This window comes from Sinocyclocheilus anshuiensis, unplaced genomic scaffold (genome assembly GCF_001515605.1).
Source record: "Sinocyclocheilus anshuiensis isolate Anshui unplaced genomic scaffold, SAMN03320099.WGS_v1.1 scaffold379, whole genome shotgun sequence".
In the NCBI taxonomy this organism is placed as follows: domain Eukaryota; kingdom Metazoa; phylum Chordata; class Actinopteri; order Cypriniformes; family Cyprinidae; genus Sinocyclocheilus; species Sinocyclocheilus anshuiensis.
In genome coordinates, this window is record NW_015552574.1 from 956,942 (window position 1) to 970,505 (window position 13,564).

The following is a 13,564-nucleotide window of genomic DNA, read 5'->3' on the forward strand; positions in this document are numbered from 1 at the left end:
TGAATCTCCTCACACATATTTCACACTTGGTCATATAGCCATACATATGAATTCTTACTATCCGAGTGATGTTACACCTTCATAGGGACACAACTTTGATCACAAACACTTTGTTTAAAGTAAGCCAGTTTTTGTAAAATAGAAATAGCCTACCCTTACCAAAAAGTAGTATACTTCAAGTTTATTTTAGCAAGTATACTTAAGTAAAGTTCAAGTATATTTTTAAGTATACTTTATGTAGTAAGTATACAAATATCAGTGTACTAGTAGTATACTTGTAAGTGTACTATTTCAATACTCCTTGGGACTAAATTGGCCCACTTTTTAGTATATAAAAGTATACTTTAAGTATAACAGTAGTAAACTTTGAGTACACAACTAGTTTACATCAAAATGTTTAGTTTGTACTGCAACTATACTAAAAGTGAACTTATAGGTATACTGATAGTTTACTAATTAAATACCTGTAGTAGCATTTTTAGTACACTTTGAAGTATAGTCTCAGTAAACTACTCATTTAGTAGTTTTATGCTGCAAGTATACTCGTAAGTTTTCTTTAAGTGAACTTTACATCATACTTTAAGTATACTACTATGTCCCTGTTTAGGTATTAGTTTGTGTATATTTTGTTACATGAATATCAGAACATACAAAACATCAAAAGAACAGGGTATCTGCTTGTAAACAAAAAATTAAAAAAAAATTTAAACACTTGAATGTGGATAAGTTTCATAAATATTAGCGCCCCCTACCGTATAACAATGAAAATACGGATTCTAGGAGCACAATTATAGCTAAAATATATTTAGACTTTTTCTAAGTATAAGTCAAGTATCCTTAAATGTCATTTTAAGTATATTTCTGAGACGTACATAAAAAGTAGACTAAAAGTATACTTTCCTATTTTTAGTTTAAAAGAAGTATACTAATAGCACACTTGAATAAACTTCTTTTTCGTAAGGGTACTCCTGCAGCGAAGCATGAAACTCTGGTTTCTGGCATATAAGCTGAAATAATGTGAGCCAGAATGGGTGGAGCAGATGTTCAGGAGTGGAAAGCCATGCAGACCAACTTAGGCAATGCATTTCAAGACCTCTCAAAATTAGTTTGTAAAACAATTAGATGAGTGTTGTGTTTTAAATCAAGCAATTCAGCATTTTGTTTAAGAATATATAGCATAATTATTTATGCATCAAGCAACATATCAAATAATAAAGAGTTAAAAATGCTTCTGATTCTGCTCTCTGTCACGATCTCGCTCTGGGAGGAACGAGGAGATGCAGGAGAATACTTCAACTAGGAGTTTAATCAAACAAGCAAAGGGGTACAATCACTGGAACTCAAGGATGATATATAACAGTGGACTCAGACTCAGGGAAACACAGGGTTTAAATGCAAGGGGAAAACGAGATAATTAATCAAACACAGCTGGATACAAATTAACACAATGAGGACAGGAACTAAACCAAATAAGGGTTTTTTTTTTTTGCACAAATGCACTTATTACTATGTTACTGTATTACTAGAACATAAGGAATTTGAGTGCACAAAAGTTCTTTCAAAAAATCTATTAGACCAAGAATCAAAAACTTATGAATACTATTTTGGCACTAACTTCACTATGGCAAAATATCTACTTATAAAATTCAACTACATCAAATCCGATTTTGATCTTTATCTCAAACATATTCAAACCATACAGTTGGCTGAAAGCTGTGTGAATGTGTGTGTTTGCCTTTAGAGAGTGAGGCAGTGGTTTCTCACTCCTCCTCCTTGGATAAGCCACTACGCCCATCCATCGTTCCCTCCCTCATTTATCCAAATAAAAGGATCACGGGTCATCTGTTCCTCACTTCTCACTCTCTCCAGCCAGAGAACAGAACAGCAAGCCTCCTCTACAATCATGTCTGCTTCATATGGTTACATGTCCTCTGGAGGATCCATGGGAGGATCCCGCATGTCCATGTCCGGTGGTGGTAGTCGTGTGTCTGGCATGTATGCAGGCAGTATGCACGGGGGAGCCGGAGGATATGGAACACGTATCTCCAGTGCCTCTGCTTCTCGTTCCTTCTCTGCTGGAGGAGGTGGTGCTGGTTTCGGTGGTGGTGCTGGTTTCGGTGGCGGTGCTGGTTTCGGTGGTGGCGCTGGCTTCAACCTGTCTGATGCTGTTGATGTGTCTGCAAATGAGAAAGCCACCATGCAAAACCTCAATGACCGTCTGGCCACCTACCTGGAGAAGGTGCGCTCCCTCGAGAAGGCCAATGCTGATCTTGAGCTGAAGATTCGCCAGTTCCTGGAGAGCAAGACATCCCCCTCTGCTCGTGACTACAGCGCCTATTACGCTACTATCAGTGACCTCCAGAACAAAGTATGTGGTCTTGTCAGAAAGAAAAATTTAAACAGCATTTGTAACTACAGGTGTATCTTTTTGTTAACTTATCTTTATATGAATAATGTGCTAAAAATAACGCAGCACTGTGCAGTTTAGTGGAATGAACATAGAAGTGATTTTTGCACAAGATAATGGTTTAAATCTTAGATTTTTGTAAATACGGAGATAAATGTATGGAGACGGATGTAATTAGGACAAATAAGAGATATTTTACAACTAAACTCAAATAAATCCCAAGAGGTATCTAAATTTGTCTATATTCTTGTGTCCTGAAGATCCAGGATGCCACACGTGTAAATGGAGGCATCTACCTCAGCATTGACAATGCCAAGTTGGCTGCAGATGACTTCAGGGTCAAGTAAGTCCACATAACTAAGAGAAAAGCTGACTATAAACATCTCAATTGGGCCTAAGTGTTTACTTAAGGGTTTGATTTCTGTGCAGATATGAGAATGAGCTGAGCATGAGGCAGTCTGTAGAGGCAGACATTGCTGGCCTGAGGAGGGTGCTGGATGAGCTGACAATGTCCAGATCTGACCTGGACACTCACAGTCTCTCCTCCTGCTCAGTTTCTATGGTACAAGGCATTTCATATCCAACTTTTATTTCTTCACTTTAAAACTTCTATCAGCTTAAGCTTAATTATTAAAGAGCTTTCTTGTTCTCATATCAGGCAATCAAAATGTACTGTCTTAACGTCTGCGCTAAACGTTGTTCCCCTTTTGTTCTGGTTTCTACTTATTTGTTTTTGTACTTTGTTCTTGTCGCCATGGCAACAACACTATGGTCTTTATACTATATACAAGCATAGTGTAAAGAAAGATTTAATCCAAACAAAATGCCTCACTTGAGATGAATAAACAACTAGGATTTTGAATACTTAGGCTTATAAGTTATATAAATACCTGTTAAATTGTATTTTTAATAACAAGATATTAAACATTCTATTCTATATTCTTGTATGTACATATGAGAAACCATATTTTCAAATAAAAAAAATAATTAAATGTTCTATTCTATATTTCTGTGTGTATATAACTGACACAGTAGCCGTGGCTTTGCTGCAGCTTGTTTTCTGGGTGTGTCTCGGTATTGGCACCCTGAGGGCAGAAACTCTCACTTTTCTAGTTCTTGTATTTGCAGCACTGTTTTCCCCTCAGGTTCAAAATGTTAATCTTGTGATTTTAAGAAGAAAAAAAAGATGAATAAAAATTGTTCATATACTCATGATATACTATGTAAAAATGCTAAAATCAGATGTGTTTCAGCACATAATGTTAAAGTTGGATTTATGCATTTTTATGAAGATCCAGGATGCCACTCGTGTTAATGGAGGCCTCTATCTGAGCACTGATAATGCCAAACTGGCTGCTGATGACTTCAGGGTCAAGTAAGTATAGCAACCTAAACAAAAACCATTTGTAAAAGGCCCAAAGTATTTAAATCCGTTTCTTTTTTGCGCAGATATGAGAATGAGCTGAGCATGAGGCAGTCTGTAGAGGCAGACATTGCTGGCCTGAGGAGGGTGCTGGATGAGCTGACAATGTCCAGATCTGACCTTGAGATGCAGATTGAGGGTCTAAAAGAAGAGCTGATCTTCCTCAAGAAGAACCACGAGGAGGTAAGTTGGTGCTTGATTGACAGTCTTCAATAAACCTGTTATTCTTCCTGATGAGGGACATGCTCAGTGGTTTTTATTGCATCTTTAGGAACTCTTGGCAGCACGTGCCCAGATGAGCGGACAAGTCAATGTAGAGGTAGACGCGGCACCACAGGAAGACCTGACAAAGATCATGGCTGAAATCCGTGAGCACTACGAGGCAGTTGCTGCCAAGAACCGCAAAGATCTTGAGGCCTGGTTCCAGGCTAAGGTAATGTTTTTTTTTTGTTGTTTTTTTTTTAAAGGGCGATGTTTTAATGAAAATCAACAAAAGGTCTTACTGCTTTGCTGCCTCTCATAGAGTGAAGCAGTCAACAAGGACAGTAAGTCCACATAACTAAGAGAAAAGCTGACTATAAACATCTCAATTGGGCCTAAGTGTTTACTTAAGGGTTTGATTTCTGTGCAGATATGAGAATGAGCTGAGCATGAGGCAGTCTGTAGAGGCAGACATTGCTGGCCTGAGGAGGGTGCTGGATGAGCTGACAATGTCCAGATCTGACCTTGAGATGCAGATTGAGGGTCTAAAAGAAGAGCTGATCTTCCTCAAGAAGAACCACGAGGAGGTAAGTTGGTGCTTGATTGACAGTCTTCAATAAACCTGTTATTCTTCCTGATGAGGGACATGCTCAGTGGTTTTTATTGCATCTTTAGGAACTCTTGGCAGCACGTGCCCAGATGAGCGGACAAGTCAATGTAGAGGTAGACGCGGCACCACAGGAAGACCTGACAAAGATCATGGCTGAAATCCGTGACCAATACGAGGCAGTTGCAGCCAAGAACCGCAAAGAACTTGAGGCCTGGTTCCAGGCTAAGGTAAAATCACATTAGTCCAAGTTTGTCATAAGAAACCAAAACCAAATCAAAACCAGTCGACTGATCTGACTGCTTTCCTGTGGATTGTCTCTCACAGAGCGAAACCCTCAACAAAGAAGTCGCTGCAAGCACAGAAAACCTTCAAACGTCCAAATCAGAAATCACAGAGCTTAAACGCACACTCCAGGGTCTTGAAATCGAGCTACAGTCACAACTCAGTATGGTAAGCAGGTGACCAGGTCAATCTTGAAATCTGCTGTTTTGATGCATCACACAGCCTTTAGAATAATGACTTTCTTCTCAACAGAAAGCGTCGTTAGAAGGCACTTTGGCAGAAACACAGTCCCGCTATGCCAGCATGTTAAACGGTTACCAAATGCAGGTGACCAGCATGGAACAGCAGCTGGTGCAGCTTCGTGGCGATCTGGAGCGCCAAGGGCAAGAGTACAGGATGCTTCTGGACATCAAGACCAGACTAGAGATGGAGATTGCAGAGTACAGAAGACTTCTGGATGGGGAGGCTTCTGGGTGAGACATTAACATTCAGGCATTTATGTCCTGATTTGTGAGATTAAGATTCTGAGTTGTCTATAACTTTATGTTTTCCCCCATCATCAGAAGTGTTCAAACCACACAATCCTCATCCACAACCTCAACTACACGCAAAGTGGTCACCATTATAGAGGAGGTGAAAGACGGCAAAGTGATCTCCTCCAGTCAGGCTGTGACCGAGACCAAGTGAGATTTCAAACAAGAACAACCAGCATGAGATGAAACCACTCTTGAGATGAAACAACCCAACTCAGAGTGATGAAAATTCAATAAACTGGTTTAAATGTGCTTTTGTGTTTGAGTCTTATTTTGCTCTCAAATGTTTTAATATGAATCAATTATTTGAAGTTATCAGAAACGTTATTTGACTCATAAAAATAAAGAGCTTTGCCAAGAATGTTTGGCAACACTGGCTTTCTTTAACGTTAATAAAAAAAAAAGAGATCATGCTTTCCACAAAAATATTAAGCAATGTTTTCAACATTGATAATAAGAAATATTTCTTGAGCACCAAATCAGCATATCAGAATGATTTATGAAGGATCATGTGATACTGAACACTGGAGTAATGACTAACGGGGGAAACATTGTTATTGTAAATTGTAATAACATTTCATATTAGTGTTTTACTGTATTTTTTGATCAAATAAATATAGCCTTGGTGAGCATAAAAGTAAAAAAAAATAAAACTTAACAACAAAAAATCATAGAGATCCCTAACTTTTGAACAGTAGTGTAGTTATCAGTTACAATAATAATAAAAAAAAAAAACAATAGGGTGTGAGAAAGTGTGCAGATCCAAACAGTCGCCCATTTCAATACAAATGGCAGTTTTTTTTATTATACACTGCCTATCAATAATTTATATTAAAAAGCCCTGTGTGTGTTAACAGAAAGTCCACTCATATTATTAATGTACAAAATGTTCTGCAAAAAAAAACGTTACCTTTATGGCTACTATGGCTTGTCATGGGCCAGTAGACTTATACACCTCTAGATTTACCTCAAATCTACCCCTAAAGAGTGTATATAAAGTAAGTAATATGCACCTTTTAGAGGTAGATAAGGTATAAAAATAGAAACATAACTTCTGCACATTTATATAGTGCAGGTACTGTTTATGTAACAGATTATTTGGTTTTAACAATCTTACTACAGACATTTTAATTTCAATCCAATGAGATACTGACCTAAATCTACCATATCTGTAGACATGACCATCAATGCATGCTAGATAGCTTGCCCTCAGTCACTGGGGCAGGATGAAGACAACCTTTAGCACTGTACAAAAGAGGTTTACCTTTGTTGTAGCCCTGCTGATTTATTCAGCGTCTTCTGACTGAGGGGAGCCATCCGATTCTTCAATTTGAGACATGAAATTAAAACAGTGTCAATATATATATATATATATATATATACAGTATATACAGAACTCTATGTGGAACCAGCTCCCTTCATACAATCCATAATGGGTATCCTCCTCTGCCACAGTGTAATCTGGACTGGATGTGATGTGTTTTCGTAAGAGATACAAAAGAAGAAAAAGAGGTACATTGATATGTTTTGTTCTTTGACATTTCTCGAGGAGACAAGGTTCCTTGCCACTGTCGCTTTTGGCTTGCTTAGTTAGGGTCTAAAGGACACTTAATACTCAGCAAACTGATTGATATAACTGCACTGACACTAGATGAGAACAAAACTTGAACTGAACTAAGCTGGAAGATTGGCACTGTTGTCTTCTGTAGATCTGCTTTAGTGCTGAATCACATCTTGCAGCATTGACAGTGTTATCCAAATGAATTGAATCAACATTAAACTCGAGCTGAATAACACCATTGCTGGCTTCTGTAGGACTATTTATAACTGAATAGAACTCGTTTGAAACTGATTAACTTTATACTGTTATTTACCTGATCTGAACCAACACTCAACTGACTGGAGCCCAGTAGTGACACTAGTGTCTTTTAGAGCTGCTTTACAGCAGTATCTAAACTGTCTAATTGTAATATTTATACTTTACTTTATACGTTACTGCACCACAGGTTCCCTGTGTTTGTCACTGGACTTTTATGTTGAAGTGTTTCCTGTGCCATGTTTGTAGTCAGTTTGTAGTTCAGCACACATATAGTAGGTAATGAAGAAGCTGATAAATTAGCAAAAAAAGCTCTAAATCACAGTGACAAAATAGATATTCCACTTGGAAAAAATGAAGGAAAATTTTTAATAAAAAAAAACATTGACAAACAGTGGCAAAAAAGTTGGGATTCAGGTAATACAGGAAATACAGGAAGGGAATATTACAGAATTCAAAAATCAATCAAAGTTAGAAAAGTTAATAGTAGAACTAGAAAAGAGGAAATCATATACGCAAGACTACGGTTAGGACATACAAGACTTAACAATACATTATTTCTTATGAATAAAATAAACACTTCAATTGAAAAGAAAATGTAGAGCACATATTAATTAAATGCAGGAAATTCAGAGTAACCGCCAGAAAACTAAAAGAAGAAGAAAAATGCTGCATGCTTACTATTATTGTAATATTTGCTTACCAAAGCTTGCTCTATATTGTTGTAGATCATTAAACCATTACATTGCCTCAGAAGCTTGTCTGAAATCAGCTTTGTGAGGTGCCTTTGTGCACAAACACTGCCTCTAAAGTCATTGCCTGATAAGGCAGCAAAGCAGCAGCCTGAGCAGGCCCGGCTCCAAAATCAAATCACTGAGGGTGCTTCTTAAATTAGTGAGGGTGCTCTCTCTCTCTCTCTCTCTCTATATATATATAAATAACCTAATAATGTAATCTATTAACTATGCATAAAACCTGTTTACTTAATTATAAATATGGATGACATGCCATAACATATTTTTAATACGACTGAGTTTATATTTAATGTGAATTTAACATTGAAAGCTAGGCTACTAATCATAACACTTTCATTGTACAGAAAGAGAGCAAAGAACATTTACATTATCAAAGAACATTTTCACTGACAGTCTAGTTCAAGCACTCTCAAAAACTCCCATTAAAATCACTGAAGCTGTTTACACTATGAAATTAATATCTTACAGATTCGTACACACATTTGCACTTTGTTGTTTCTGACGTTTTAAAAGTCTCCCAAGGTGTGTCTTGTTAAGCTTGTTACCTCTTGTGTATATAGTTGCATCCAAAAGCTGAAAAATGCTGCCGATACACTCTAAAAAAATGCTGGGTTAAATTCAACCCAGTGCTGGGTAAAATAGGGACAAACCCAGCAATTGGGTTGTTTTGACCCAGCAGTTGGGTTACTACCCAGAAGGTTGGGTTAAACATTTAACCCAGCCGCTGGGTCAAAACAGCCCAATTGCTGGGTTTGTCCCTATTTTACCCAGCACTGGGTTGAATTTAACCCAGCATTTTTTAGAGTGTACCAGCACACATATAGTAGGTAATGAAGAAGCTGATAAATTAGCAAAAAAAGCTCTAAATCACAGTGACAAAATAGATATTCCACTTGGAAAAAATGAAGGAAAATTTTTAATAAAAAAAAACATTGACAAACAGTGGCAAAAAAGTTGGGATTCAGGTAATACAGGAAATACAGGAAGGGAATATTACAGAATTCAAAAATCAATCAAAGTTAGAAAAGTTAATAGTAGAACTAGAAAAGAGGAAATCATATACGCAAGACTACGGTTAGGACATACAAGACTTAACAATACATTATTTCTTATGAATAAAATAAACACTTCAATTGAAAAGAAAATGTAGAGCACATATTAATTAAATGCAGGAAATTCAGAGTAACCGCCAGAAAACTAAAAGAAGAAGAAAAATGCTGCATGCTTACTATTATTGTAATATTTGCTTACCAAAGCTTGCTCTATATTGTTGTAGATCATTAAACCATTACATTGCCTCAGAAGCTTGTCTGAAATCAGCTTTGTGAGGTGCCTTTGTGCACAAACACTGCCTCTAAAGTCATTGCCTGATAAGGCAGCAAAGCAGCAGCCTGAGCAGGCCCGGCTCCAAAATCAAATCACTGAGGGTGCTTCTTAAATTAGTGAGGGTGCTCTCTCTCTCTCTCTCTCTCTATATATATATAAATAACCTAATAATGTAATCTATTAACTATGCATAAAACCTGTTTACTTAATTATAAATATGGATGACATGCCATAACATATTTTTAATACGACTGAGTTTATATTTAATGTGAATTTAACATTGAAAGCTAGGCTACTAATCATAACACTTTCATTGTACAGAAAGAGAGCAAAGAACATTTACATTATCAAAGAACATTTTCACTGACAGCCTAGAATTCAAGCACTCTCAAAAACTCCCATTAAAATCACTGAAGCTGTTTACACTGTGAAATGAATATCTTACTTATTTTTTGCACTTTGTTGTTTCTGACGAGAGAATTCGCCAGAAAGAGGTATTCAGTCAGCGAGCAAGTGAAGAAAACACCGGCATTTTAGCGATGACTCATCTGAACGCCTCTGATTGGTCATTGCATTCATAAGCTCAACAGCATCGTGTGTGATTGGTTCATGCGCAGTGCTGTAAAAACTCGTCTGTATCTGGCTCAGCGCCAGCGAACGCAGATTTGAATTTAGCAGATGATGATATGACCCGCTGAACGATTTAATCAGGCCGGTGTGATTGTATAGAAAATATTAATCGGCTATTTTTTTGTCTTTTGGAAGCTGCATTCAAAATCCACTTGGCTCAAAAATCTGAGGGGGCACGTGCTCCCTTACTTTGAATGGGCATGACGTCTCTGAATTTAGGTTACTTTGACCATCGATTGTCCGATTCCAGAACAAATGATTTTAGCGAGTCGGTTCGTCTTAGTGAATTGAAAACATAGGTCAACCAATGTGTTCTGACTCCCGGAACAACGGCGGACAGCAAACGCATCCTATATCAAACGAACCTGTTCTACTGCAACGCATACACACTGCAAACGAAGCATGTGTGAAACAAGCGTCAAAGCTAGATCTCATCTCGTAATTACTAATTACGGTAATTATTATGATATGGCGTAAACGCAGCATCCCTAATCAAATACACCTGAACAAGTTAATCAGGGTCTTTAAGATTAGGCTACGGGCAGGTGAGTTCAGGGCCGTGCAGACTGCAGAGACCTTTGGAGGGGCAGGTGCTCAAAGTATAAAAGGGGCACATGGAACACGGCTTTTAATAGCTGTGCTCCTTGCTGATACGTGTATCGAAACGAATGCTTCTGTATTGATTCAAAGAATTAATATTTTTTGTCAGATAACATATAACCCCTCGACACACTTTAAACTTTTCCCAATCAAACAGCAAGAACGAAAGAGAACAGGCACCTTTGTTTATAAGCTATTGCTGTGCGTAGAACTACGTTAGCTGCATTTTTTATATTTAATAAATATTTAATTTTAATAAAATGTAAATTCATCCCCCGCACTTTATTCAGGCTGGTGTGTTCACGTAGAGGTTTCTAGATTTAAGTTCAAAGAGACAGTATCAATAGTTTATGCATGACCTGACGTTTTATTCGTATCCAAAATGAGGAGATGCGAACATCAGGAGCGCTGAACACTCTCATGCAGTGCATGTTTCATTCATACTCGACGCCAGAGGGCGCTCTCGTGCAGAAAGTCCAAAACAGACTAATAGAAGTAATAACTTATGATGTGCAGGAAATAGCTGTAGCTGAGCTGAATAAAAAGCAGAAACGTTTTTACTGATGAAACGTGAAGACAATAAACACACGATTGCAAAAATAAATGGTTTATGTGTGTTTTTCAAGTTATCTCCAGGTAATAAATAAATAAACTATATGAATAATGCAGTACTGATCGATTGACATATCATTTAGTATAGAAACTATAAAATATATTTCCTGCCTTTTTCTGTGATAAAAATGAGAAAAAGGTGTTCGTAGAAGCCTTTATAAACCAATCATAAAATTGTCATTAGGAAAATATTGAACAAAAATATTATAGCCCCTTGCTGCAGCTAACCTTACTTCCACAGGTTACACAGCAATATAAACAACAGCAAATATTATGGCCCCTTGCTGCAGCTAACCTTACTTCCACAGGTTACACAGCAATATAAACAACAGCTGTACATGCTCTCTTCACGTTGTTCTTGTAAAATTATAATAATTTAATAATATAAGAAAACAAGCACACCGCTCCACTGAGAACTCCACTCACCGGCAGCCGTGGATGTTATTGAAGGCCAGGGACGTGCACAGACATTTTGAGGGGCAGGGGCTCAAGTGGAAAAAAGGGCACTTCTCCTATTTTTTTATTTATTTTTTCTAAACAAAACATTATAAATATATTAGGGGAGTGCGATACTGACAAAAAATATATCTCAATATGAATTTGCTGGTTCCCTTACTTCGGTGCTGGGGCTGGTGTTGTTTGGATGCCGATTTTGGAACGTTTTTGCTGGGATGGGCATTTAAAAAAATCTGATATTCGCTTTTGCGCCATTATCTCCTTGTATTAAAGTTAATCTTGTTCGCATTCTGTACAGTTCATGTCTGATACCACGCGCTAGCGTGTGTTCATGAGGATTAGGCTAATCATCCCATATAGAAAACATCACAAGTAAAATTAACCATGTTTATAAAGACAAACATGGGTTTATTATAGCCCACTTACAATTTACATTTTAGAGATCATTACAAATAAATTATTAAATGCTAAAACTGAATAAATTTAAATTCAGGCTGAACAACTGCCATGTAGAACAGGGTCGATACCAGAAAAATCTACTTAAGTACAGTAACAAAGTATTTGTACTTTGTTACTTCTCATCTCTGGTCGCTATATTATGTTACCTTAATTATTATTACATGGCGTGAACGCAGCATTCAGCTCATCCAACCCCAATCAAACACACCTGAACAAGCTAAGCAAGGTCTTCCAGTCAGATTACTAGAAAGCTACAGGCAGGTGAGTTTGATCAGGGTTGGAGTTGACCTGATCTCCTTGGATCTTTAAAACCCAATTTTACAGAGGTTGATATTGCAGCAACACGTTTATTCGTTTTAGTTTTGTGTGCTTCGCTGTCCTCTCCTCCGGATGCACCAATTCAGCGCATTTTCCAGCAGAGATCATTGTGAGATCACAGGTCGGGAGGATGACAGCTCGAGTGTATTTCTCGCAAAAGAAAAAAAAAATACTTTATTCAACAATTCGTCTCCTCCGCATCACCCTGTAAACAACTGCGTCACACGGATACGCTGTTTCCGTTCCGATCAAATCACAACAACGTAGGAAACAGATCCGGTGTGACGCAGCTGACACAGAACAACATACGTTGTTTACATCCAGCGGAATGGGAAGCGGTTATGGTCAGGGAAGTGGTCAGGGGAGCGGTTATGGTCAGGGAAGCGGTCGGGAGCAGTTATGGTCAGGGGAGCGGTTATGGTCAGGGAAGCGGTCAGGGAAATAGCCAGGGAAGTGGTTAATGTCAGGGAAGCGGTCAGGGGAGCGGTCAGGGTATTCAGCGCATTTTCCAGCAGAGATCATTGTGAGATCACAGGTCGGGAGGATGACAGCTCGAGTGTATTTCTCGCAAAAGAAAAAAAAAATACTTTATTCAACAATTCGTCTCCTCCGCATCACCCTGTAAACAACTGCGTCACACGGATACGCTGTTTCCGTTCCGATCAAATCACAACAACGTAGGAAACAGATCCGGTGTGACGCAGCTGACACAGAACAACATACGTTGTTTACATCCAGCGGTCAGGGAAATAGTTATGGTCAGGGAAGTGGTCAGGGGAGCGGTTATGGTCAGGGAAGCGGTCGGGAGCGGTTATGGTCAGGGGAGCGGTTATGGTCAGGGAAGAGGTCAAGGGAGCGGTCAGGGAAATAGCCAGGGAAGCGGTTAATGTCAGGGAAGCGGTCAGGGGAGCGGTTATGGTCAGGGAAATAGCCAGGGAAGCGGTTATTGTCAGGGGAGCGGATATGGTCAGGGATGTGGTCAAGGTCAGGGATGTGGTCAAGGTCAGGGATGAGGTCAAGGTCAGGGATGTGGTCATTGAAACGGTCATGGGAATTTTGCATAACACCTACTGGAGATCTTTTCAATTCAGTGCTTTATTCATATGGCATGTTTTCCCTGTTTGCTCAAACAATTT

At 38.4% G+C, this 13,564-nt stretch overlaps 2 protein-coding genes and 2 long non-coding RNA genes across 4 annotated transcripts in view; 3 read left to right on the forward strand and 1 right to left on the reverse strand.

Annotated features, from left to right (window-relative positions):
* The first annotated feature begins 1,853 nt into the window (after positions 1-1,853).
* The window catches only part of LOC107665142 (keratin, type I cytoskeletal 13-like), a 23,232-nt gene continuing 11,521 nt past the window's right edge, over positions 1,854-13,564 (forward strand). The window contains exon 1 of the mRNA XM_016455910.1: positions 1,854-2,138. Coding sequence (XP_016311396.1) covers positions 1,904-2,138 — 235 coding nt within the window. The 5' untranslated portion in view covers positions 1,854-1,903. The remainder of the gene's footprint in view (positions 2,139-13,564) is intronic.
* On the forward strand, positions 4,443-5,622 carry LOC107665144 (keratin, type I cytoskeletal 13-like). The gene is made up of 5 exons (XM_016455912.1): positions 4,443-4,618; positions 4,707-4,868; positions 4,966-5,091; positions 5,176-5,396; positions 5,487-5,622. Exons 1-5 carry the CDS (start codon positions 4,481-4,483, stop codon positions 5,608-5,610), a joined length of 771 nt encoding a protein of 256 aa, XP_016311398.1. The 5' UTR covers positions 4,443-4,480; the 3' UTR covers positions 5,611-5,622.
* Positions 5,486-13,564, reverse strand: part of LOC107665145 (uncharacterized) — an 11,427-nt gene continuing 3,348 nt past the window's right edge. The window contains exons 2-3 of the long non-coding RNA XR_001631522.1: positions 9,799-9,810; positions 5,486-5,708 (exon numbers count right to left, since the gene is read on the reverse strand). This is a non-coding gene — a long non-coding RNA (uncharacterized LOC107665145). The remainder of the gene's footprint in view (positions 5,709-9,798; positions 9,811-13,564) is intronic.
* Positions 11,842-13,564, forward strand: part of LOC107665146 (uncharacterized) — a 7,776-nt gene continuing 6,053 nt past the window's right edge. Inside the window, exon 1 of the long non-coding RNA XR_001631523.1 lies at positions 11,842-11,854. This is a non-coding gene — a long non-coding RNA (uncharacterized LOC107665146). The remainder of the gene's footprint in view (positions 11,855-13,564) is intronic.

Excerpts from the sequence above, each read along its gene's own strand:
- LOC107665144 (XM_016455912.1), top strand. The coding sequence starts at position 4,481 with ATGAGGCAGTCTGTAGAGGCAGACATTGCTGGCCTGAGGAGGGTGCTG. Across the intron at positions 4,869-4,965 it reads AGGCCTGGTTCCAGGCTAAG|AGCGAAACCCTCAACAAAGA; the intron begins GTAAAATCACAT and ends TGTCTCTCACAG. Across the intron at positions 5,397-5,486 it reads CTGGATGGGGAGGCTTCTGG|AAGTGTTCAAACCACACAAT; the intron begins GTGAGACATTAA and ends CCCCATCATCAG.